Genomic DNA, 25,844 nt, shown 5'->3' with positions numbered 1-25,844 from the left:
ACTTCGATACGAAATGCCCTGGTCTAAACAACAACAACAAAAATAATACATTATACCCACATCGATCTTTACTATAAGAATGTGCCTTCCGATCACTTTCGACTATTAAAAAGGGCACTATGCCGTCCAATTTCCAATCAAATGAGCCCTTTTTGAGTTTCTACGACAACGCTTTCTATAAACACCTTATATGCCCCCAGGACATAAATTATAACCCTTACCCTAAGTAGTAATCAACCTTATACTTTGCGCGAAGCTTTAGCAATTTCTATGTTATTCTGGACCTTGTATACACCTTTTAAAAGAGATTCAGAACTCCTTCACATGGTCTTCTGGATTCTATGGCAGGTATAGCAATTTCTATGTTATTCTGGACCTTGTATACACCTTTTCAAAGAGATTAAGAGCTCCCTCACATGACCTTCTGGATTCTATGGAAGCTATAGCAATTTCTACCTTATTCTGGAGAAGCTTTACACCTTTTCAAATAGATTCAGAGCTCCCTCACATGGCCTTCTGGATTCTATGGAAGCTATAGCAATTTGAAATATCATATGGAATTTGCTTGAAGCTATAGCATTTCTACAGGGGCATTACACCTTTGCCAAGAGATTTACGCAATTTAAGGACAAGTTTTTCTGACATAGATTTCTAGTTCATGATATACAAGTTTTTTTTTAGGTTGAATCCGTGGTCATTCATCTGTAAGTTGATTAGTAGTTTTTTTTTTTAAACTTGGATAATAGGTTTTTAAACCTATTGCTACGAACGCTACATGCATTCCATTTTTGGAACTAGGAGCGAGATTGTGTGATGCTATCAGACTGGTTTCGTTTCATGGGTTCATTAATAGAACGACTAATGTTTTTGAAAAGGGTAATTACTACTTTAGTTTACAAGATTTGCGAATTTTTGGCGAAAAGATATTTGCGTAAAGGTATTGCGATGGTTAAGAATGCCTCACTGGTAATTAAAGAATGGGATGCTTGCATCAACAATACAAAGAATATTCTCAGATACTTAATAGATTTGACGCTTACAAGAGACATTGGTTAGAAGGTATTCAATTGCTTAATTGAAAAGTAACGATAGAATGACATTGTGACTTGACCTAGCTTTACCTCGCCGATGTGGTCTGTATAATACATAAGTAACGTTTGAAAAGTATTGTCAATTTAAAAAGAAATGGCTGAAAAGTGTTTTGAGGGGGATTGGTTGCATGGAGGGTTGAGTTGCACGAGGGTTCAGTTAAAGGGGATACAGTTGCACGGGGGGTTCGGTTATACAGGGGTTCAGGTACAAGGGGGATTCAGTGGCACGGGGGTTGAGTTAAATGGGAATTGAGTTCCACGAGAGTAGTGCTTTGTCGTGGTTTAGCCGTGAGGTCCCTTACCACAACCCCAAAGGGCTCCGATCACCCCACACCCCACCCCCACGTACCCCCCGGTCCTCAAAGGTTATCTAGGTTCCCAAAGGAGCCGTGGTTTACCTTCTAACTTTTACATTCTCTTAATTTTAAAATTTCCGTTTTAAGGACTCAGTTGTTTTAAGCCAGTGTGATTTTTTCTTTACATGGTGTTCGTTCAAAAAAGCGAGAATTTATGTTAAATAAATAATTCTTATATTTTTTCCATTCAATTGAAAGCAAGAATTTCTGTTAAATAAATAATTGTTATACCTTTTAAAATGACTTCACGGGGTTTGAGGGGGCTCTGTTGTTTTAAGCCGTTTGATTTTTTCTTTACATGGTGTTCGTTCAAAAAGCGAGGATATTCCGGGTGATTTTTTTGGGAAGTTTAATGAATTTATTAGTTACCGAGAGTTCAATGACTCCTCCCTCAATGACTTCCAGGGGGTTTTATGACTCCTCCTCACAATGAATTCAGATGGTTTTAGGACTCATCCCCCTAGCCATAACTCCATTCAACCTTGAGCGAAGATATAAAAGTTTGATGAAGTATTTTTCTGCTTAACAACTACATTAATAACTTCCAAGATAATAGGACTTATTTTTTAATTTAATTGGGAATGAAAAGTCAAAGTCTAACATAAAGAACAAGGTATTTCGGAGGGGGTAGCTAACTTCATATACGAGATAATTTCCATTTGTCTTAGTTTTAAAGAATCTACAAATGTCGAGTAGAAAACGATTCTTTTTTTATTAAATTTGGTATGAACAGTAGAAGTCGTAACTAAGGAAACATGGTTGTCGGAGGGGGGGTAGCTCCCTAAATAAATGAGATAATTTCAATTCGTCTTATTTATTAACTATGATCATTATTTATTGATGAAAAAGATTATTTTCTAATTTAATTGTGAATTAAAAGTCAATGTCTAACATAAAGAACAAGGTATTTCGGAGGGGGTAGCTAACTTCATCTACGGGATAATTTCCATTCGTCTTAGTTTTTAACGATGCTCCTTATTTCTAGTTGAAAATGCTTATTTTTTAAATTTAAGTGGAACTGAAAAGTCAAAGTGTCAGAATGGTTGAAATTCACTAGCTCAGTATTGGGGTCTTAGTCCACCAGCCTGAATGGTGGATATCCACTGGCTCAGTATTGAGATCTCAGTCAACCAGCCAGAATGGTCGAAATCCACTAGCTCAATATTGGGGTCTCAGTCGACCAGCCTGAATGGTGGAAATTCACTAGTTCAGAATTGGGGTCTTAGTCCACCAGCCTGAATTTTTGAAATTCACTAGCTCAGAATTAGGGTCTTAGTCAGTGTTCAGAGTGGAGCGTTGGGGTCCGACTATCTGGGCTTTATTTGTCAAGACCTGAATGCTAAGTGGTGGACATGAGCTCGATTGTGACCCCAGTGTGAAAACGGAAAACAAAAAACTAAAAATATATTGTTGATTTGTGTGTAGAGCATGGAATGGTTACCGCTAGGGGCAACAGTCTAACCGTTGACGGTTTTAGGTATCCGTGAATAAGTTCTAAGGCGAGAGTGGACATTGGGACAAATTTTTGGAGGTGCCCACCTCACCTGCTCAGAGTCTCAGGCAAGTGACCCTAAATTTGAAAAAGTGGAAATTGGCTCAGATTTTCTAAACTGAGCTGAGACAGTGAATATATACTATTGGGAAAGTTATTGGAGACGCTGGGCATCCTTGAACAAGTGCTAAATTGAGAGAGGAATTTGGGACAATATTTGGGGGCACCCACCCGCCCAGAGTCTCCGGCAGGTGACCCAAAAATGTAAAAAACACACAGAGACGACAGACACAAAGAGACGAATCACACACAGAGAGGACAAACACACAGAAACGACACAGAGAGACAAAACAGACACAGAGATGATACACACACACAGAGTCAACACACACAGAGAGATGAGACACACACACAGAAATGTCAAACACACATAGAGACGACACACACAAAGAGACGTCACACACACACAAAGATACTAAACACACATAGATACAACACACAAAGAGAGACAACACACACACACACACAGACAACCTCCACACAAAGACGACAAACATAAAAACATAGACGACACACTCAAAGTGACGACTTACACATAGAGACCACACACACAGACAGACGACAAACACACAGAGACGACACACATAGAGAGACGAAACACACACAGAGACTGCACAATCAAAGTTACGACTTATACATAGAAACAACACACACACAGAGGCTACAAACACACAGAGACGACAGAAAAAAATAGACGACTCACACCCGGCGAGGACAAACAAGAGTACGAGACGTATAAAGATGACAAATGCAGAGATATGATACACACACACAGAATCAACAAACGCACAAAGAGACGAGATACGCACAGACACAAGACACAACACAAATAGAGACGACACACACAAAGAGACGGCACACACACACAGAGACGGAAACACACATAGAGACGACACACACATAGAGACAACACACACACACACAGAGACAACATCCACACAGAGACGACACACACACACAGAGACTACACACTCAAAGTGACTACTTACACATAGAGACGACACACACACAGAGACGACAAACACACAGAGACGACACACATAGAGAGACGACACACACACAGAGACGACACACACACAGAGACGACTTACACACAGAGACGACACACACACAGAGACGACAAACACACAGAGACGCCACACAGAGAGAGACGACACCCAAACAGAGACGACAAACACACAGAGACAACACACACACAGATACGAAACACACAAAGCGACGACACATGCACAGAGAGGACAAACACACAGAAACGATACACACACACAGAGACGACACACACATAGAGACAACACAGATATAGAGATGACAGACACACAGATACGAAACACCCACAGAGACGACACACACACACAGAGTCCACTCACACACAAAGAGGACAAACACAAAGAGACGACAAACAGACAGAGACGAATCACACACAGAGAGGACAAAAACACAGAAACGACACATAGAGACGACACATGCACAGAGACGATACAAACACACAGAGTCAACACACACAGAGAGACGAGACACACACACACAGAAATTACAAAAACCTATAGAGATGATACACACAAAGACACTTCACACACACACAGATGCTAAACACACCTAGGGACGACACACACATAGAGACAACACACACACACACATACAACATCAACACAGAGATGAAACAAACACACACACAGAGACGACACACACACAGAGACGACACACACAAAGTGATGACTTACACATAGAGACGACACACACACAGAGACGACAAGCACACAGAAACGACACACACACACACATACACAGAGACGACACACACATAGAGACAACACAGACACAGAGACGACACACACACAGAGATGACAACACGTAGAGAGACGAAACGCACACAGAGACGACAAACACACAGAGACAACACACATACACAGATACGACACACCCAAAGAGACTACACTGGTACAGAGAAGACACACACACACAGATTCAACTCACCCATAGATAGGAAAAACACACAGAGAAGACAGACAAAAAGAGACTAAACACACACAGAGAGTACACACACACAGACCCTCAACACAGAGACGTCACACACACACACATACGAAACACACAGAGAGACTACACACACCTAGAGACAACACACACACACACAGATACAACATCAACACATAGAAGACACACACACACAGAGACGGCAGACACTAAGAGACGACTTAAGCACATAGAAAAGATTCCTACAGATACAACACACCTAGCGAGACGAAACACATAGAGAGAAGACACACACACAGAGACGACATACTCAAAGTGACGACTTACACATAGAGACGACACACACACACAGACGACAAACACACAGAGACGGCACACATAGAGAGACGACACGCAAACAGAGACGACAAACACACAGAGAAAACCCCCCCACAGAGCCGACAACAAAAACGCGACTACACGCGCATAGTGAGGAAACACACAAAGAAACGACACACACATAGAGACACCGAATAAATAGAGATTACAAACACACAGATACTAAACACCCACAGAGACGACACACACACACAGATTCCACTCACACACACAGAGGACAAACACACAGAGACGACGGACACAAAGAGACGAATCACACACAGAGAAGACAAACACACAGAAACGACACATAGAGACGACACATGCACAGAGACGATACACACACACAGACTCAACACACACAGAGAGACGAGAAACACACACACACACAGAAATGACAAACACACATAGAGATGACACACACAAAGAGACGTCACACACACATAGATATGAAACACACATAGGGATGACACACACATAGAGACAACACACACACACACACAGACAACATACACACAGAGACGACACAAACACACACACAGAGACGACACACACAGAGAGACGACACACTCAAAGTCACGACATACACATAGAGACGACACATACACAGAAACTACAAGCACACACAAATGACACACACACACACATACACAGAGACGACACACACAGAGAGACAACACAAACACAAAGACGACACAAACCCAGAGACGACAACACATAGAGAGCCGACACAAACACAGAGACGACAAACACACAGAGACAACACACACACACAGATACGAAACACCCAAAGAGACGACACATGCACAGAGACGACAGACACACACAAGAGTCCACTCACACAGAGAGAGGACAAACACACAGAGACGACAGACACAAAGAGACGAATCACACACAGAGAGGACAAACACACACACACGACACACAGAGACTACACATGGACAGAGAATACACACACACACAGAGTCAACACACACAGAGAGACGAAACATGGCGTATCTGATGAAATAATTTAGGTCTTATGATCAATTTAATTTTTTTGTTTTTTTATAAAGTATTTTTTTTTATTAAGGAAACTCATAACAACAAGCACACAGAGAGAACACACACACACACATAGACGACACCCATACAGCGACGACACACACACAGAGACGACATACTCAAAGTGACGACTTACACATAGAGACGACACACACACACATAGAGACGACAAACACACAGAGACGAGACACATACAGACGACACACACACACACACATATGACAAACACACGGAGACAACACACACACACAAAGAGACGACACACACACACACACACAGATACGAAACACACAAAGAGACGACACACGCACAGAGACGACACACACACACAGAGCCAACTCACGCACAGAGAGGACAAGCTCTTGGTCAGACATAGAGACTGTTTCCAAAGATTTAGAATAAGAAAAAAATTGTCAGGTGTGCCTACACATTGCAAAAAAGTGACCAGCACGAAAACTCCACGTTTTCAACCAGACTGGTTTTGACACGACACACAAACAGAGTCATAGTGAGAGAGATATCCAAAAAGTTGCGGTTAATCTAGGTTCACTTAGAGTGGCGCGCCACTCTAAGTGAACCTAGATTAACCCAACTTTTTGGATATCTCTCTCACTATGACTCTGTTTGTGTGTCGTTTCAAAAACCAGTCTGGTTGAAAACGTGGAGTTTTCGTGCTGGTCACTTTTTTGCAATGTGTAGGCACACCTGACAATTTTTTTCTTATTCTAAATCTTTGGAAACAGCCTCTATTTCTGATCAAGAGCTTGTCCTCTCTGTGCATGAGTTGGCTCTGTGTGTGTGTGTCGTCTCTGTGCGTGTGTCGTCTCTTTGTGTGTTTCGTATCTGTGTGTGTGTGTGTGTGTGTCGTCTCTTTGTGTGTGTTGTCTCAGTGTGTTTGTCATCTGTGTGTGTGTGTGTGTCGTCTCTATGTGTCTCGTCTATGTGTGTTTTGTCGTCTCTGCGTGTGTGTGTGTGTGTGTGTGTGTGTGTCGTCTCTCTGTGTAACTCGTCACTGTGAGTTTGTCTTCTCTGTGTGTGTGTCGTTTCTGTTTGGGCGTCGTCTATGTGTGTTTGTGTGTTCTCTCTGTGTGCGTGTTGTTATTAGTTTATTTAATAAAAAAAAAATACTTTATTAAAAAAAAAAAATTAAATTGATCATAAGACCTAAATTATTTAATGAGATACGCCATGTCTCGTCTCTCTGTGTGTGTTGACTCTGTGTGCGTGTATCGTCTCTGTCCATGTGTCGTCTCTATGTGTCGTTTGTGTGTGTTTGTCCTCTCTGTGTGTGTTTCGTGTCTTTGTGTATGTCGTCTCTGTGTGTTTGTCCTCTCTGTGTGTGAGTGGACTCTGTGTGTGTGTGTGTGTGTCGTCTCTGTGCATGTGTCGTCTCTGTGGGTGTTTCGTATCTGTGTGTGTGTGTTGTCTCTGTGTGTTTTTCGTCTCTGTGTGCGTGTCGTCTCTGTTTGTGTTGTCGTCTCTGTGTGTGTGTCGTCTCTGTGTCTGTGTTGTCTCTATGTGTGTGTCGTCTATGTGTGTGTGTGTGTGTGTCGTTTCTGTGTGCTTGTCGTCTCTGTGTGTGTGTCGTCTGTCTGTGTAAGTAGTCACTTTTTGTTTGTAGTCTCCTTCGGTTTGTTGTCTGTGTGTGTGTGTTTTTGTCGTCTCTGTGTGGATGTTTTCTGTGTGTGTGTGTGTTGTCTCTATGTGTGTGTCGTCCCTATGTGTGTTTCTGTATCTGTGTGTGTGTGACGTCTCTTTGTGTGTGTCATCTCTATGTGTGTTTGTCATTTCTGTGTGTGTGTGTGTCTCTGTCTCTCTGTGTGTGTTGACTCTGTGTGTGTGTATCGTCTCTGTGCATGTGTCGTCTCTATGTCGTTTCTGTGTGTTTGTCTCTGTGTGTGATTCGTCTCTTTGTCGTCTCTGTGTGTTTGTCCTCTGTGTGTGTGAGTGGACTCTGTGTGTGTGTGTCATCTCTGTGGGTGTTTCTGTATCTGTGTGTCTGTCATCTCTATGTCTGTGTTGTCTCTATGTGTGTGTCGTCTCTGTGTGTGTGTGTAGTGTCTGTGTGTTTTCCCTCTATGTGAGTGTGTATTCGCTGTGTTTTTTTAGTATCTGTGTTTTTTTTGTATCTGTGTGTGTGTCGTCTCTGTTTGCGTGTCGTATCTGTATGTGTGCCGTCTCTGTGTGTTTGTCGTCTGTGTGTGTGTGTCGTCTCTATGTGTAAGTCGTCACTTTGAGTATGTCGTCTCTGTGTGTGTCTCGTCTCTCTATGTGTGTCGTCTCTGTGTTTTTGTCGTCTCTCTGTGTGTGTCGTCTCTATGTGTAAGTCGTCACTTTGTGTATGGCGTCTCTGTGTGTGTGTGTCATCTCTGTTTTGCTGTTGTCTCTGTGTGTGTGTGTTGTCTCTATGTTGGGGTAGTCTCTATGTGTGTGTCGTCTATGTGTGTGTGTGAAATCCCTGTGTGTCGTTTCTGTGTGTTTGTCCTCTCTGTGTGTGATTCGTCTCTTTGTGTCTGTCTTCTCTGTGTTTTTGTCCTCTCTCTGTGTGATTGGACTCTGTGTGTGTGTGTTGTCTCTGTGCATGTGTACTCTCTGTGTGTGTGTAGTATCTGTTTGTGTGTGTTGTCTGTGTGTGTGTGGCGTGTCTGTGTGCGCGTCTTCTCTCTCCGTGTTGTCATCTATGTGTTTTTGTAGTCTCTGGGTCTGTGTTGTCTCTATTTGTGTGTCTTATCTGTGTATTTGTGTGTGTATGTCGTTTATGTGTGATTGTAGTCTCTGTGTGTGTGTCGTTTCTTTGTGTAAGTCGTCTCTTTGAGTGTGTCGTCTCTGTGTGTGTGTCGTCTCTGTGTGTGTGTTTGTGTCGTCTCTGTGTGGATGTTGTCTGTGTGTGTGTGTGTTGTCTCTATGTGTGTGTCGTCCCTATTTGTGTTTCGTATCTGTGTGTGTGTGTGTTACGTCTCTTTGTGTGTGTCGACTCTTTGTGTGTGTATCGTCTCTGTGCATGTGTCGTCTCTATGTGTCGTTTCTGTGTGTTTGTCCTCTCTGTGTGTGATTCGTCTCTTTGTGTCTGTCGTCTCTATGTGTTTGTCCTCTGTGTGTGTGAGTGGACTCTATGTGTGTGTGTCGTCTCTGTGGGTTTATCGTATCTGTGTGTCTGTCGTCTCTATGTCTGTGTTGTCTCTATGTGTGTGTCGTCTCTGTGTGTGTGTGTCGTTTCTGTGTGTTTGTCCTCTTTGTGCGTGTGTCGTCGCTTTGTGTGTTTCGGTATGTGTGTGTGTGTCGTTTCTGTGTGCGTGTCGTCTCTGTGTGAGTGTCTTATCTCTATGTGGGTCGTATCTGTGTGTTTGTCGTCTCTGTGTGTGTGTCGTCTCTTTGTGTAAGTCGTCTCTTTGAGTGTGTCGTCTCTGTGTGTGTGTCGTATCTCTATCTGTGTCGTTTCTGTGTGTTTGTTGTCTCTGTGTGTATCGTCTCTATGTGTAAGTCGTCACTTTGAGTGTGTCGTCTCTGTGTGTGTGTGTCGTCTCTGTGTGGATGTTGTCTCTGTGTGTGTGTGTGCTGTCTCTATGTGTGTTTGTCGTCTCTATGTGTGTTTCGTATCTGTGTGTGTGTGACGTCTCTTTGTGTGTGTCGTCTCTATGTGTGTTTTGTCATGTCTGTGTGCGTGTCTCTTCTCTCTGTGTGTGTGTATCGTCTCTGTGCATGTGTCGTGTCTGTGTGTTTGTCCTCTCTGTGTGTGATTCGTCTCTTTTTGTCTGTCGTCTCTGTGTGTTTGTCGTCTGTGTGTGTGTGTCGTCTCTATGTATAAGTCGTCACTTTGAGTGTGTCGTCTCTGTGTGTGTGTCATCTCTATATGTGTGTCGTCTCTGTGTGTGTGTAGTCTGTGTGTGTGTGTCGTCTCTATGTGTAAGTCGTCAATTTGAGCGTGTCGTATCTGTGTGTGTGTTTGTCGTCTTCGTGTGGAGGTTGTCTCTGTGTGTGTGTGTTGTCTCTATGTGTGTGTTGTCTCTATGTGTGTTTCGTATCTGTGTGTGTTTGTGACGTCTCTTTGTGTGTGTCGTCTCTATGTGTGTTTGTCCTCTCTGTGTGTGTGTCTCGTCTCTCTGTGTGTGTTCACTCTGTGTGTGTGTGTGTATCGTCTTTGTGTATGTGTCGTCTCTATGTGTCGTTTCTGTTTATTTGTCCTCTCTGTGTGTGATTAGTCTCTTTGTGTCTTTCGTCTCTGTGTGTTTTTTAAATTTTTTTGTCACCAGCCCGAGACTCTTGGCGGGTGGGTGCCCCCAAATATTGTCCCAAATTCCTCTCTCAATCTAGAATTTGTTCAAGGATGCCCAGCGTCTCCAATAACTTTTCCAATAGTATCTATTCACTGTCTCAGCTCAGTTTAGAAAATCTGAGCCAATTTCCACTTTTTCAAATTTAGGGTCACTTGCCTGAGACTCTGAGCAGGTGAGGTGGGCACCTCCAAAAATTTGTCCCAATTTCCACTCTCACCTTAGAACTTATTCACGGATACCTAAAACCGTCAACGGTTAGACTGTTGCCCCTAGTGGTAACCATGCCATGCTCTACACACATATCAACAATATATTTTTTGTTTTTTGTTTTCTGTTTTCACAATTGGGTCCCAATCAAGCTCATGTCCATCTCTTAGCATTCAGCTCTTGACAAATAAGGCCCAGATAGTTGGACCCCAATGCTCCAATCTGAACACTGACTAAGCCCCCAATTCTGAGCTAGTGAATTTTCACCATTCAGGCTGGTGGACTAAGACCCCAATTCTGAGCTAGTGAATTTCCACCATTCAGGCTGGTGGACTAAGACCCCAATTCTGAGCTAGTGAATTTCGACCATTCAGGCTGGTGGAATGAGACCTCAATACTGAGCTAGTGTATTTCCACCATTCAGGCTGGTGGACTAAGACCCCAATACTGAGCTAGTGGATTTCAACCATTCTGGCACTTTGACTTTTCATTCCCAATTAAATTTAAAAAATAAGCTTTTTCAACTAGAAATAAGGAGCATCGTTAAAAACTAAGACGAATAGAAATTATCCTTTAGGTGAAGTTAGCTATCTCCTTCGAAAGACATTGTTCTTTAGTTTATACATTAACTTTTCATTACCAATTAAATTAAAATATAATCATTTTAAACTAGAAATAAGGAGCATCGTTAAAAACTTAGACGAATGGAACTTATCTCGTATATGAAGTTAGCTACCACCCACCGAAATTCCTTGTTCTTTATGTTATACTTTGACTTTTCATTCCAAATTAAATTAAAAAATAAGCATTTTCAACTGGAAATAAGGAGCATCGTTAAAAACTAAGACGAATGGAAATTATCCCGTATATGAAGTTAGCTACCCCCTCCGAAATACCTTGTTATTTATGTTAGACTTTGACTTTTCATTCACAATTAAATTAAAAAATAAGTCCTATAATCTTGGAAGTTATTAATGTAGTTGTTAAGCAGAAAAATACTTCATCAAACTTTTATATCTTCGCTCAAGGTTGAATGGAGTTATGGCTAGGGGGATGAGTCCTAAAACCATCTGAATTCATGGTGAGGAGAAATCATAAAACCCCCTGGAAGTCATTGAGGGGGGAGTCATTGAACTCTCGATAACTAATAAATTCATTAAACTTCCCAAAAAAATCACACGGAATATCCTCCCTTTTTGAACGAACACCATGTAAAGAAAAAATCAAACGGCTTAAAACAACAGAGCCCCCTCAAACCCCGTGAAGTCATTTTAAAAGGTATAACAATTATTTATTTAACAGAAATCCTCGCCTTCAATTGAACGGAAAAAAATATAAGAATTATTTATTTAACAGAAATTCTTGCTTTTTGAACGAACATCGTGTAAAGAAAAAATCACATTGGGTTAAAAAAACAGAGTCCTTCAAACGGAACTTTGAAAATCAAGAGAATGTAAAAGTTAGAAGGTAAACCACGGCCCCTTTGGGAGCCTAGAGAACCTTTGAGGACCGGGGGTGCCTGCCGGGGGGGGGTGGGGCCCGCGGAGCCCTGGGGAGTTGTGGTAAGGGACCTCACGGCTAAACCATGACAAAGCACTACTCTTTTGGAACTCAATTCCCATTTAATTCAACCCCCGTGCAACTGAATCCCCCGTGGAACAGAATCCCTGTATAACCGCCACCCCCGGCCACTGTAGCCCTTGTAACTGACCCCGCGTGCAACTCAACCCACCATGCAACCCATCCCCCTCAAAACACTTTTCAGCCATTTCTTTTTAAATTGACAATACTTTTCAACCGTTACTTATGTAGTATACAGACCACATCGGCGAGGTAAAGCTAGGTCAAGTCACAATGTCATTCTATCGTTACTTTTCAATTAAGCTATTGAATACCTTCTAACCAATTTCTCTTGTAAGCTTCAAATCTATTAAGTATTTGTGCATATTCTTTGTATTGTTGATGCAAGCATCCCATTCTTTAATTACCCGTGAGGCATTCTTAACCATCGCTATACCTTTACGCAAATATCTTTTCGCAAAAAATTCGCAAATCTCGTAAACTAAAGAAGTAATTACCCTTTTCAAAAACATTAGTCCTTCTATTAATGAACCAATGAAACTAAACCAGTCTTATAGCATCACACAATCTCGCTACTAGTTCAAAAAATGTAATGCTTGTAGTGTTCGTAGCAATATGTTTAAAAACCTGTTAGCCAAGTTTAAAAAAAAAAAAACTACTAAAAAACTTACATAGGAATGATGACGGATTTAACCTAAAAAAAAACTTGTATATCATGAAATAGAAATCTATGTCAGAAAAACTTACCCTTAAATTGCGTAAATCTCTTGGCAAAGGTGTAATGCCCCTGTAGAATTGCTATAGCTTCAAGCAAATTCCATATGATATTTCAAATTGCTATAGCTTCCATAGAATCCAGAAGGCCATGTGAGGAAGCTCTGAATCTTTGTTGAAAAGGTGAAAAGTTTCTATAGAATAATGTTGAAATTGCTATACCTCCGATAGAATCCAGAAGGCCATGTGAGGGAGCTCTGAATCTCTTTGAAAAGGTGTATACATGGTCCAGAATAACATAGAAATTGCTATAGCTTCCATAGAATCCAGAAGGCCATGTGAGGGAGCTCTGAATCTCTTTGAAAAGGTGTATACAAGGTCCAGAATAACATAGAAATTGCTATAGCTTCGCGCAAAGTATAAGGTTGATTACTACTACCCTAAGGGCTGTGAGGGTGGTTGTCATCCTCTAAGACCTAATTTCCAGAATTTTCAACTACGTTAAACAAAATGGCTATCTCAAAATTTTTATTGGATGTGTTTGGGAAAATGGTGGGCTGAGAGGGGCGTCAGTCGCTCTCCAATCACTTTCAACTATTAAAAACGGCATTAGCCCTTTCAATTTCCAAGCAAATGAGCCCTTTCGAAGTTTCTACGACAACGCTTTCAATAAAAACCTTATACACCCCAAGGGCATAACTTACAACCCTTGCTCTGAGGGCTGGGGGGTTTGTAATCCTCAAAGACCTAATTTCCAGAATTTTCGGCTACGTTGAACAAAATGACTATCTGAAAATTTTGATTGTGGCGTGAGGGGGGGGGGGTTAGTTAACTTCAGATCACTTTCGACTAATAAAAAGGGCACTAGCATTCTCAATGTCCAATTGAATGAGTCCCTTTTGAAGTTTTTACGACATCTCTACCTATAAAAGCCTTATATGCCCCCAGGGCATAACTTACAACCTTTGTCCTGATGGCTCCGGGGGGTTTTTCATCCTTAAATACATAATTTTCAGAACTTTCAACGACGTTGAACAAAATGGCGTGGGAGGGGGTTTGTTGCTCTCAACTCACATTCGACTATTAAAAAGGGCAATTTTAATTTCCAATCAAATGAGCCCTTTTTGAAATTTCTACAACAACTTTCTATATAGACCTTATATTCCCCCGGGGTATAACTTACAACCCTTGCGCTGGGGGCTCTGGTTGGTTTATCATCCTAAAAGATCTAATTTCCAGAACTTTCGACACCGTTAAACAAAATGGATATCCCAGAATTTTGATTGGATGTGTTTGGGGAAATGGTGGGCGGGAGAGGGGGGTTAGTTGCCCTCTAATCACTTTTGACTATTAAAAGGGCACTAGCCCTTTCAATTTCCAATTGAAAGAACCCTTTTTGAAGTTTCTACAACATCGCTTTCTATAAATACTTTATATGCCCCCAGGGCATAACTTACAACCCTTGCCTTGAGGGCTCTGGGGGGGAGAGGTTGTCATCCTTAAAGGCCTAATTTCCAAAACTTTCAACTACGTTGAATAAAATGGGTATCTAAAAATTTTTATTGGATGTCTTTAGGGGAAAGGTGGGCATGAGAGGGGGGTTAGTTGCCCTCAAATCACTTTCGAGACTATTAAAAGGGCACTAGCCCTTTGAATTTCCAATTGAATGAGCCCTTCTTCAAGTTTCTACGACAAAGATTTCAATAAAAACTTATATGCCCCCAGGGCATAACTTATAACCCTATCCCTGACGACTGTTGGGGGAGTGTTCTAATCAAAGGTATAATATCCTGAACTTTAAACTGCGTGGAACAAAATGGTTATCTCAAAATTTTGATTGCATGTATTTGGGGAAATGGTGGGCGTGGAAGGGGTGTTAGTTGCCTTCCAATCACTTTCGACTATTAAAAAGGGCACTAGCCATTTCAATTTTCAATCGAATGAGCCAATTTTGAAGTTTCTACGACAACGCGTTCTATATAAACCTTATACGCTCCAAGGGCATAACTTACAACCGTTGCCCTGAGGGCTGTGGGGGTGGCGGGGTGAGTTGTCATCCTCAAAGACCCAATTTCCAGAGCTTTACACTACGTTGATCAAAATGGATATCTTAAAATTTTGATTGGTTGTGTTTGGGGAAAAGGTGGGCATGATAGGGGGGTTAGTTGCCCTCAAATCACTTTCAAGACTATTAAAAAGGGCACTAGCCCTTTAATTTCCAATTGAATGAGCACACCTTTTTCAAGTTTCTACGACAAAGATTTCAATAAAAACTTATATGCCCCCAGGGCATAACTTATAACCCTTGCCCTGAAGACTGTGAGGGGAATGTTCTAATCAAAGGTATAATATCCTGAACTTTAAACTGCGTGGAACAAGTTAGTTGTGTCAGTTGCTTTCCAATCACTTTCGACTATTAAAAAGGGCACTAGCCATTTCAATTTCCAATCGAATGAGCCCTTTTTGAGCGTTCTATAAAAACCTTATACGCCCCAGGGGCATAACTTAAAACCCTTGCCCTGAGGGCTGTGGGGGGATTGTCATCCTCAAAGACCAAATTTCCAGAGTTTTCAACTAAGTTGAACGAAATGGCTATCTTAAAATTTTGATGGGATGTGTTTGGGGAAATGGTGGACATGAGAGGTGGGTTATTTGCCCTCAAATCACTTTCGACTGTTAAAAAGGGCGCTAGCCCTTTGAATTTCCAATTGAATGAGCCCTTTTTTAAGTTTCTACGACAAAGCTTTCAATAAAAACCTATATCCCCCCAGGGCATAACTTATAACCCTTGCCCTGAAGACTGTGGGGGAGTGTCCTGCTCAAAGGTATAATTTCCTGAACTTTAAATCAGGTTGGAAAACACGGTTATCTCAATAATGGGTGCATGTGTTGGAAAAATGGTTAGCGTTATAGGAATGCTCCGCACCCTCCAATCGGTTTCGACTATTAAATAGGGCACTAGCCATTTAAATTTTCATTCGAACGAGCCCTTTTTGAAGTTTCTACGACAACGCTTTCTATAAAAACCTTTAATGCCCCCAGGGCATAACTTACAACCCTTGCCCTGAGGGATATGGGGGAGTGTCCTCCTCAAAACATAATTTTTATCTGGAAATCAACTACGCTGAAAAAAAATAGCTGTCTCGAAATTTTGATTGGATGTGTTTCGGGAAATGGTGGGCGTGGAAGGGATGTCAGTTGCCTTCCAATCACTTTCTACAATTGAAAAGGGCACAAGGCACTCTGATTTCCAATTGAATGAGCCCTTTTTGAAGTTTCTACGACAACTTCATCGATACGAAGTGCCCTGGTCTAAAGGAAAACAAAAAAAAAATAATACATTGTGCCAACATCGTTCTTATATGTCTCCAGGGCATAACTTAAAACCCTTGCCCTGAGAGTTGTGGGGGTTGACCTCCTCAAAAATATATTTTCTATATGGGGGATGACCTTCTCAAAAACATATTTTCTATATGGTGGTTGACCTCCTCAAAAACATATTTTCTATATGGAAATCAACTACGCTGAATAAAATGGCTATCTTAAAAATTTGATTGGATGTGTTTTGGGAAATGGTGGGCGTGGAAGGGGTGTTAGTTGCCTTCCAATCACTTTCGACTATTAAAAAGGGCCCAAGCCACTCCAATTTCTAATTGAATGAGCCCTTTTTGAAGTTTCTACGACAACTTCTTCGATACGAAGTGCCCTGGTCTATAGAAAAAAAAAATAATACATTGTGCCAACATCGTTCTTATATGCCTCCAGGATATAACTTAAAACCCTTGCCCTGAGGGTTTTGGGGGAGTGACCTCCTCTAAAACATATTTTCTATTTGGAAATCAACTGCGCTGAACAAAATGGCTATCTCAAAATTTTTATTGAATGTGTTTTGGGAAATGGTGGGCGTGGAAGGGGTGTTAGTTGCCTTCCAATCACTTTCGACTATCAAAAAGGGCACAAACCACTTCAGTTTCCAATTGAATGAGCCCTTTTCGAAGTTTCTACGACAACTCCTTCAATACAAAGTTCCCTGGTCTAAAACCAAGAAAAAAAATTAATAATAATACATTGTGCCAACATCGTTCTCTACTTAGGCAGTGCGATTGCGCTGCCTATGATAGTTTGTTTTTCCTCAATACTTTAAGATGGCCAAACACAAAAAGTAATTGGAATGGGATAAAAAGGACTTTTGACAGTGCCTCAAGAATGAAGAAGTTATTGATGCACTTTTATTTTAAACAGTAAAATTCCCACTTCAAATGTTTTAAGAGGCATTTGGTGAATGAAACACTTTCATTTAATCACTCATTCACTACATTTGTTCAACCCTACCTGCTTTCAGTAAAGCACTATGAAATTTAAGCGTAAAGAGTGTAGGGTTGAAGAGGGGGTAGAACCCCTCATATACGGAACAATTTTTGTTTGTTTTAAGTTTTAATGATGCTTTCGTGTTGAATTAAAAAAAAAAGTAAATATAAAGAAACGTTAAAGTAGAAACACAGCACCAGTGCAACTAGTAAAGAGCAGAACTCGCTCGAGGTCGTCTTACGGTGGGCAAAATTTAAAAATAGGATGTTTGGTATAAGGATATGACGAAAATATATGTTTAATTCTTGTGCTGTAATCGTATAACATACATCCAAGATTGGAGTTTCGCATGAAAATCGATTAATACGAAAAGCCTATATTTAGCGGGAAAATGAAATATTGAAACCTGATAGTTCTTCGTAACCATTGAAAACCGAAACTATATTTATTGTGAATATCTTACTTGGAATTCGCCGTAGTATCATTTCCTGGAATATTCAAATTTTCTTCCGAAGTACCCACCATTGATAACAGAGGCCTGCGATGAAAAAGAAAATAAAGGAAGTGATAGCTAACTTCATACGTTTTCTGGGGCTGATTCCAACATTCACCATTATTTTTTTTTTATTATTACTTCACGTTTACTTGATAGAATTGAATTTTACGTGGAATTTTATGACTTTTGGACGGTTAAATTTTTTTTTCCTTCCATGACCATCATTCTAGAGTTGTGAAAGCTACGCAGTACTCCTCTGTGACAACGGCTCGTCGCTGTCTTTCGCTTCACATCGCGGTGTTATTGTGAATGTCCAAAGTCAGGTTAACATCAACATTCACCGTTGAATGTCTGAAATTCTCTTTTCTCTGCTTGGACTAAATTATTTTTGCGAATCAGATTTTTCAGTCTAATTCAGGCTTTGATGGTAAAAGTTAGGTTAGGTTGGGTTAAATTAGGTTATAAACCTCAGAACTGGGTTAAAAACCTAACCTGTCACCTTCGAACATTGCATAAAACTGAAAAAGTTGAATTGCAAGGCTGACTAAATCCAAGGAGAAAAAAAGCTATTTTGGGTATTCACCAGTGAATGTCGACAGTCACCAATTTCGGACATTCACGGTAACAGCAACATCTTTCTACTAAGACTGTCATTCAGTTTAAAATTCAAATCTTCCCTTGCTGATCTTGAAGGAGTGATTAATAAGTGAGCATAATCGATAACGAGAGTGTCATGTAAGCGGATAGGGGGACACTCCACATATGTTTTTTGGTGATTCGGTAAAAAAAAGGTGAGTTGGTAAAGTCATAGTGCGACGTCCTATGGCTCTATCAGTAAAATGGTTCTAAGCCAAAAAGACTGCTTTGCTGTTTAGAATTCCTGACATGAAGGGAGCCAAAAAACCACTCAACTGATCGCTACTTTTGTTCCTGCGAAGTCTGTGATCACTACCGCAAAAATTAAAACCCAAGTTCTTTCCTGATAATATTCCAATGGCCATGCCCACCATTCCTCGTGCACCTGATGTTTCAGTGCATTTGGTGCCTGTGCCTGATGTTTCAATTGCTTGTCGTTTCTTCAGTGGTTTCAGAATTGACATATCCACAAATTCAGGGCGTTCATGCCAGATATATTGCCTCTGGAGGAGTTTTACATCAGCCTTTCTCTCCAGTTGAACTTAAACAATCTGACTAGAGATCTTGGGTTTTTACTAAGAGAAAGCTGAATTATTGGGCTCGGGATTGAAGAAAATCGGGAACTCATTGCCCCGAGGAAATTCTTTTCATCGGTAGAGGAATGGAGAAAAGGAATGTAATGAGTGCTTTGAGGATGATGAAGACCCCATCTTAGCCCTTCTTTATTATTGTAGCCAGTTATGAAATATCCAGGCTTCTTGGTCTTGGAGTTGTATATACGACGTTCCTATACTTCATTTGTGAGGAGGACACCTATAGTAAGACAACAGTGGGTCAAAAGGAATGGCTAGAAAGACAAGTTTTGGCTTCAAAGACAGCTTAGTTCATAAAAAAAGCATTGGTATCCCCTCTGCGTATAAAACTCTGGTGTAATGTAGGGGTTTGATGGTGATTGCGTTTAAAGCTTTCAGGTATTTCCAAAGCCAAATTGATACAAGGAATTTTTTTTTGGCTAATTTCCACAAACTCCTGGAGAAGGCTCACATGTGGACATTTTTCCTTGAAAGCTTGAGATCAGTTCGCAAGGAACTGAGTGAAGGTTCTACTAAGATAAGAATGACATTGAAATGTATCAAACAGTTCGTGGTGACGAAATCTAAGTAAGGAGCGACTCGGCTCATTACTAATCAAAACTCTAAAAATTGGAATTTTGATGTCAGTAGATACATCAAAAGAATCAGCTTATCATGCTGACTCGAAAAATATAAGATTCATCAAGTTTAGTCTTACCCATCACAAATTGCAAGCCTGAGAAAACGTGCCTAATTTTCGAAATGGGGGGGAAAATCCCCCTAAAAGTCATGGAATCTTAATTGAAAATAACACCATCAGGTTCAGCGTATCAGAAAACCCTATTAGGGGAGTTTCAAGCTCCTAGGTACAAAATGTAGAATTTTGATTTTTTTGCCAAAAGAAAGATCACGGATGTGTGTTTATTTGTTGTTTTCTTTTTTTTCCCAGGACTGATCGTATCGAAATAATAGTCCTAGGAGATCGGGAGAGGATGCATTCGAACGGAAATTAAAAGTTTTAGTGCCTTTTGAAAGTGACAAAAAAAAATTGGAGGGCAACTAGCCCCCCTCCCACGCCTCTTTTCCCCACAAAGCCATCTGATCAAAATTTGGTATAGGCATTTTGTTCGGTATAGTGGAAAGATCTAATAACTGTGTCGTTAGGGTTAAAATGACCCCCCCCCCCCGCAGTCCGGGGGAAGAGGCCTATAAATTATGAGATTTGCCAATCTTTTACGTATAGGCTAGTATTTGCTATTGAGAAGTATACAGACACTTTTCGGGGAGGGGGGGGAGGTTATCTCGTGCTTGATATGGTTTCCATAGGGATAATTTTCCTTGGGGGGGGGGTATCCGGGAGTGAATTTTCCAGGGGAAATTTTACACTGAGGGGATTTGACAGAATTCCTTTACGAAATTCTTTTTAATTGTCTTACTTTCTCTTTCCCAACTCTATTTGGCATGCGGAGATGTACCGGGGAATCATCTGGGGCTATTTTCAATGCGTTTGGATTTCCGAAAAAATTGTTACGGAAGGGACGATTCTCGAGTGATCGAGATAACGAATAGAAATTAAAGTCCTTTTCAAATGAAAGTATGCTAAGGAGAATTTTTCAGGCTGAACCGTCTGCAAGAAACTTCATGAGGGGGGGGATTTTTATCGAGGGTGGAACTGTCAGGAGGGAATTTCACGGGGGGAGGGGTATATTTTACGTAGGAGGAGATTTCCACGGAGGAGCTTCCCTTGAGGGTGGGGGTAATATTTCATGGAGAGCGAGCAAGATTTACTGGCATTATTTGAAAAAACGATCATAAAATTAAATAAAAAACAAGTTTTTTTTTAAACTGAAAGTAAGGAGCAACATTAAAACTCAAAATGAACAGAAAATATTCCTTATATGAAGGAATTTCTCCTCCTCATTACATTTCTCTTTGCCCTAAGATTTGACTGTTTGTCCGGCTACTGAAATAGGAAGCTTTATTATATCAACTTTCAATGCAAAGCATAATTGTTCCTCCAATTTAAAATCTCAATGATATCACATATCTTGCATACACATCATCTAATTCAAGGCTTAGTCGAGACCCTCTTGTAATTTCTACTGTTACGTACGGCACTGTAATCTTTGTATCATTACTGGTGCTACCAACTCCACTATCAACTTCTAATACTGTAAACATACCACTCATTGTTGCAAATATATATCTTGTCAAATAAACAAGAATAATCAAACCGTTCTCTCTGATTTCTTTTCTCTTACTAGTATGAACTATATTGAAAATCCTTCCTTATATTAGTTCTGGTTGCTCTTGATTGTTTGGGCCTCTTGGTTGTTTTTATATGTTCTGGCTGGAGTCCAGTTGTCTCCCAAATAGGGACTCTCGTTCACCTGTAAATGTATGCATTGGTCGTAATATACGGTGATGGTCTGGAAGGTGTCCAATTGTCTCCCAAATAAGGACTTCCATTCAGACCTTTACCCTTTCCACTACTCATTAGGGCTGGTCAGCACTCGAAAACTGGGATAAGCCTACAAATAATCCCTATTCCCAATTCTTTTGCCTTCATTTAAAACGGGCAACAATATTGAAAAAATTGTAATGATATTATGGGCCTATCGTTTTTAACATAAATTATATTCATATATGAACTTGAACTTTTATTTTATAATCAAATAAGATTCTAGATAGAAGCTTGAAGTCGATTTTTCGAAAAAACTGGCATGACGGTAATAAATTGACCATATTTTCGAAAATCTCCTGAATCTAATAGTATTTTACTAAAACTAAAAATGAACGTATACCCTGTTTTAAGATGCGTATGGATTGTAAGCAGAGCCAAATATTAACAGGCGGGTTGGGTGTATTTTTTTTTTTTTTTTTTTTTTGTGAAGTAACAACCCGGTACTTGTCCGATTTTAATATCAAACCAAAATATTAGCTATGCTTTTAACGATCATAAAGATAATCCCAAAGAAAAGCGAGCGCCATACAGACACAGTCTCATGTCTAGCCACAAATAGCTTCTATTATTGCTCTTGTTGTAATCAGTGTGATAATATCTATTTTCCATATGTTTTCTCATTCGACTTGATTGCTTCATTTGGAGATTCTACTTTAACTAAATTTCATAGAAGATACATAATTTTTAGAAAGGATTTGCTGGCTGGTATTCATACTATAAAAAGATATACTGTTTTCCCAAATAATAAATGAATTCAATTTAGCACACTATTTGTCAGCACTTGACGCCTTGGATAAACTCATGAATAATCCCTATTCCCAATTCTTTTGCCTTCATCTAAAAGAGACAACATCTTGAAAAAATTGAAACAATATGTTTGGCATTTCAGGTTTAGCTCAATGTCTCATTTTGATGCAATAATGGCACTCTCAGCTTATAAAGAAGTTGGATTCTAAAACGTATCGCCACTGCCATGTTTCTCTCCATTTCAATAAATTGGTTTATTTTGTCTTGTATTTGTGCTCTGTCTTCAGCAAATACCGACCAACGAGGAAAAGCGGTAAGATTTGTCTTAACTTAGTCATGATAAAAATAAATTTTGGTTGTTGCTTTTTTATCAAGAATATATGCAGAGGGCGGGGGGGGGGGAGGGTGATACATTTTGAAATTTTACAATAATTTTTTATTTTCTATTTAATTTGCTCATTTTTGTGTTTTTAGAATTTCCTCTCCCCCCCCCCTAAAAAAATAAAAATTTTCATACGTTCCTACTTATTGCTTGGTCCTGATTGCAATTCTTATTTATATGTACACTATCAATTTTTTTGTACATGCAACGAGGGTTATTACCTACTGACTTTTTTTTGTCGTTGTTGTTGTTGCACAAATAATTAGTCTTTACACAAGAAATTGTCCAAGTCTTACAAGTTTGAAACTTCTGCGCACTACAAAATGTTATAGTATTGTTTCACCTCTGTGTATAAAGGATGGTTTCCTTTATTAAAAAACAAGATCTGTGTTTTGGTATATTAATAGTTTGGTACATTTTGTACACTTGTTCATTGATAGTAATTTCCGTTCGTTATAAGTTTGGATTAGTATTCACTTTGTTTCTATCCGTCCTAGGTTTTAATACGACTCTTTACTTGGCTTCGAAAAACTTGTTAAAAAAAAATTCTTCAATTGTTTTTTATCGTTTATAATGACACAGCTAAATTGTTGCTTAATATTAGGAACATTTTTAAAGTTTTGTTTTCAGCTTTCTACTTAGCCTAAGTATCAAAATGTTGGATTGTAATTTAACTGTTGGATAAAATTTGAATATTCACACTAAGTTTTAAAGCTACAGTAGTTTTTTTCCAATTAATTTTTAATAATAGTTTCACTAATAGAATTTTGGGCGGATGGAGAAAGACACTATTACAAAATATTCTTAGTTTTTAATCTTGTGCAGGGGTGAAGCCATCCTGAACCTCATCCTTTAGGCACCCTAGTATTTTTATGCTACATGTTGTGTTTTTTTTTTAATATTTTGATCAATAAAGACTACGCTTTTCAAAATATATCTTGTTTTCAATAAAACGTAAATGACACACCCCTTTTATTTATGAACCTTGCTTAGCCTGTGATTATTTTTTGTTGTTGTGTTGTTGTTGATGTTATATTAAATAAAAAAAAGCGAAAGGAGATCTCTTTGGTAATATTTATATGTATAAGAGGCAACGATCAGCTCTCTTTATTTGGGACTCTTTAACCCCCCTCCATTTGTGACTATGACGTGAACATACGTTTCGATGGATTACATACAAAGTTTATTAGCCAATTTCCCTCTATTCTCAGCTCAGCATTTAAAGTCTTCGTGCCCCATTCTCCTCCTTTCTTTCCCTAACAGCACTTGAAAGTTTCAATTTCATTACCAAAGCTGCTCCTGAGGCATTGCTGATATGCTATTTCGAAGACCTGAAAGTTTCGACTCCACACCAAGAGTTGCTCCCAAGATTTTGCAAATATGTTATGCTGATAACATAGTTAGTAGTACCCCATCTTCAGTTTCTGTGACATCCCTAGGGACTACTCCTTTTTTCCAATGGTTTAACGGTGCAAGAAGAAGATTTAACAGCGCATCCATCTTTTGGCGACCAGGTGCCGCCATTCTAGGCAAGAACCCTGTATGTTTCAATTAATTGGAGTGTGGTTGGGATAAGACACAAGTTCAAATAATAGGGAACTCTAAATGGACTCCCTCGCACCTGCACAATGCGGTCAACTGTTTCTAGCGGAGACCTCTGACGTCACGACACAGGTAGGAAAATTAGCATTGGATTTCAAGCAGAGTCCTCTGACGTCACGCCACACGCCCTCATGCCTTAAAGGGTCAGATAAGTGGATCTACCAACCCCTCAAGCCGACACACCTACGCAATGCGGTCATCGGTACTATTAAAGGGAACACAGTTGGCAAGACTCCCATGACGCGCACCTCAGGACTCCAATGACGTCGCACGACCTAGCTTGTTTCAAACGGACAGGTCTAATATGCTTGACAAAATCTTATGTAACCTTGCGACAGGAACCCATGGGGGAATCCCCACTTGTAACGTAACGACAGCTCAAACCTTTCGCAATGGCGGCACACACTTTATGTAAGGCCAGCGCATCTTACACAATGTCGGCATACATCACTGACACATAATACCCATTTTGACATCTCATTTTTCGCCCGAAACGGTCAACGCTTTTTCTTTCTTTCTTTAGTTGTTTCTTTGACCCCGCCAGGACTCGAAAGGTCATTCCCATCCAATGGATTTGTACCTTAACCGCACAGTTTATAGAATTAGCAGTATGATCATTCCCTATCTCACCCATTATAAAAACCCGGACCGAGGTGCAAGTGCTCCGAAGAAAGTAAAAACATAAGATCTTTTCACTTATATTAGATCTTTTCACGGGTAGACAAGTCAGATTTCTCTTGAACGCGAAACTTGGCTTCAACGTTGGAACACTAATTTTGAAGAAACTAATTTTAAATTAATTTATTCCAATACATACATGAAAATCGGTAATTAGTAGTGCAATGTTATTAGATGTTCTTAGGAATTAAAAATAGGTTTTGAAGTCTCAAGTTGGTTTCAAAGGCATTTTGAGAAAGTTTCTGCCAAAATACGTGTTCCAGGGTAATTGGACCGCTGATGGCAGATCAAATGAGAGGAGCTGTTTGTACGCGCCGATATAAATATATAAATATATATATATATATATATATATATATATATATATATATATATATATATATATATATATAATATATATATATATATATATATATATATATATATATATATATATATATATATATATATATATATATATATATATATATATATATATATATATATATATATATATATATATATATATATATATATATATATATATATATATATATATATATATATATATATATATATATATATATATATATATATATATATATATATATATATGTATATATATATATATATATATATATATATATATATATATATATATAATATATATATATATATATATATATATATATATATATATATATATATATATATATATCTATATATATATATATATATATATATATATATATATATATATATATATATATCTATATATATATATATATATATATATATATATATATATATATATATATATATATATATAT

At 39.3% G+C, this 25,844-nt stretch overlaps 1 protein-coding gene across 1 annotated transcript in view; it reads left to right on the top strand.

Annotated features, from left to right (window-relative positions):
- The window catches only part of LOC148949353 (beta-galactosidase-like), a 226,419-nt gene that overhangs the window by 57,372 nt on the left and 143,203 nt on the right, over positions 1–25,844 (top strand). The window contains exon 2 of the mRNA XM_089092683.1: positions 22,516–22,686. Within this exon, the coding sequence (XP_088948809.1) occupies positions 22,600–22,686 (87 nt within the window). The 5' untranslated portion in view covers positions 22,516–22,599. The remainder of the gene's footprint in view (positions 1–22,515; positions 22,687–25,844) is intronic.

This window comes from Artemia sp. Qi Xiang Cuo, chromosome 8 (assembly GCF_049724085.1).
Source record: "Artemia sp. Qi Xiang Cuo chromosome 8, ASM4972408v1, whole genome shotgun sequence".
Lineage (NCBI taxonomy): Eukaryota > Metazoa > Arthropoda > Branchiopoda > Anostraca > Artemiidae > Artemia > Artemia sp. Qi Xiang Cuo.
This window is presented reverse-complemented; position numbering and strand designations above follow the sequence as displayed.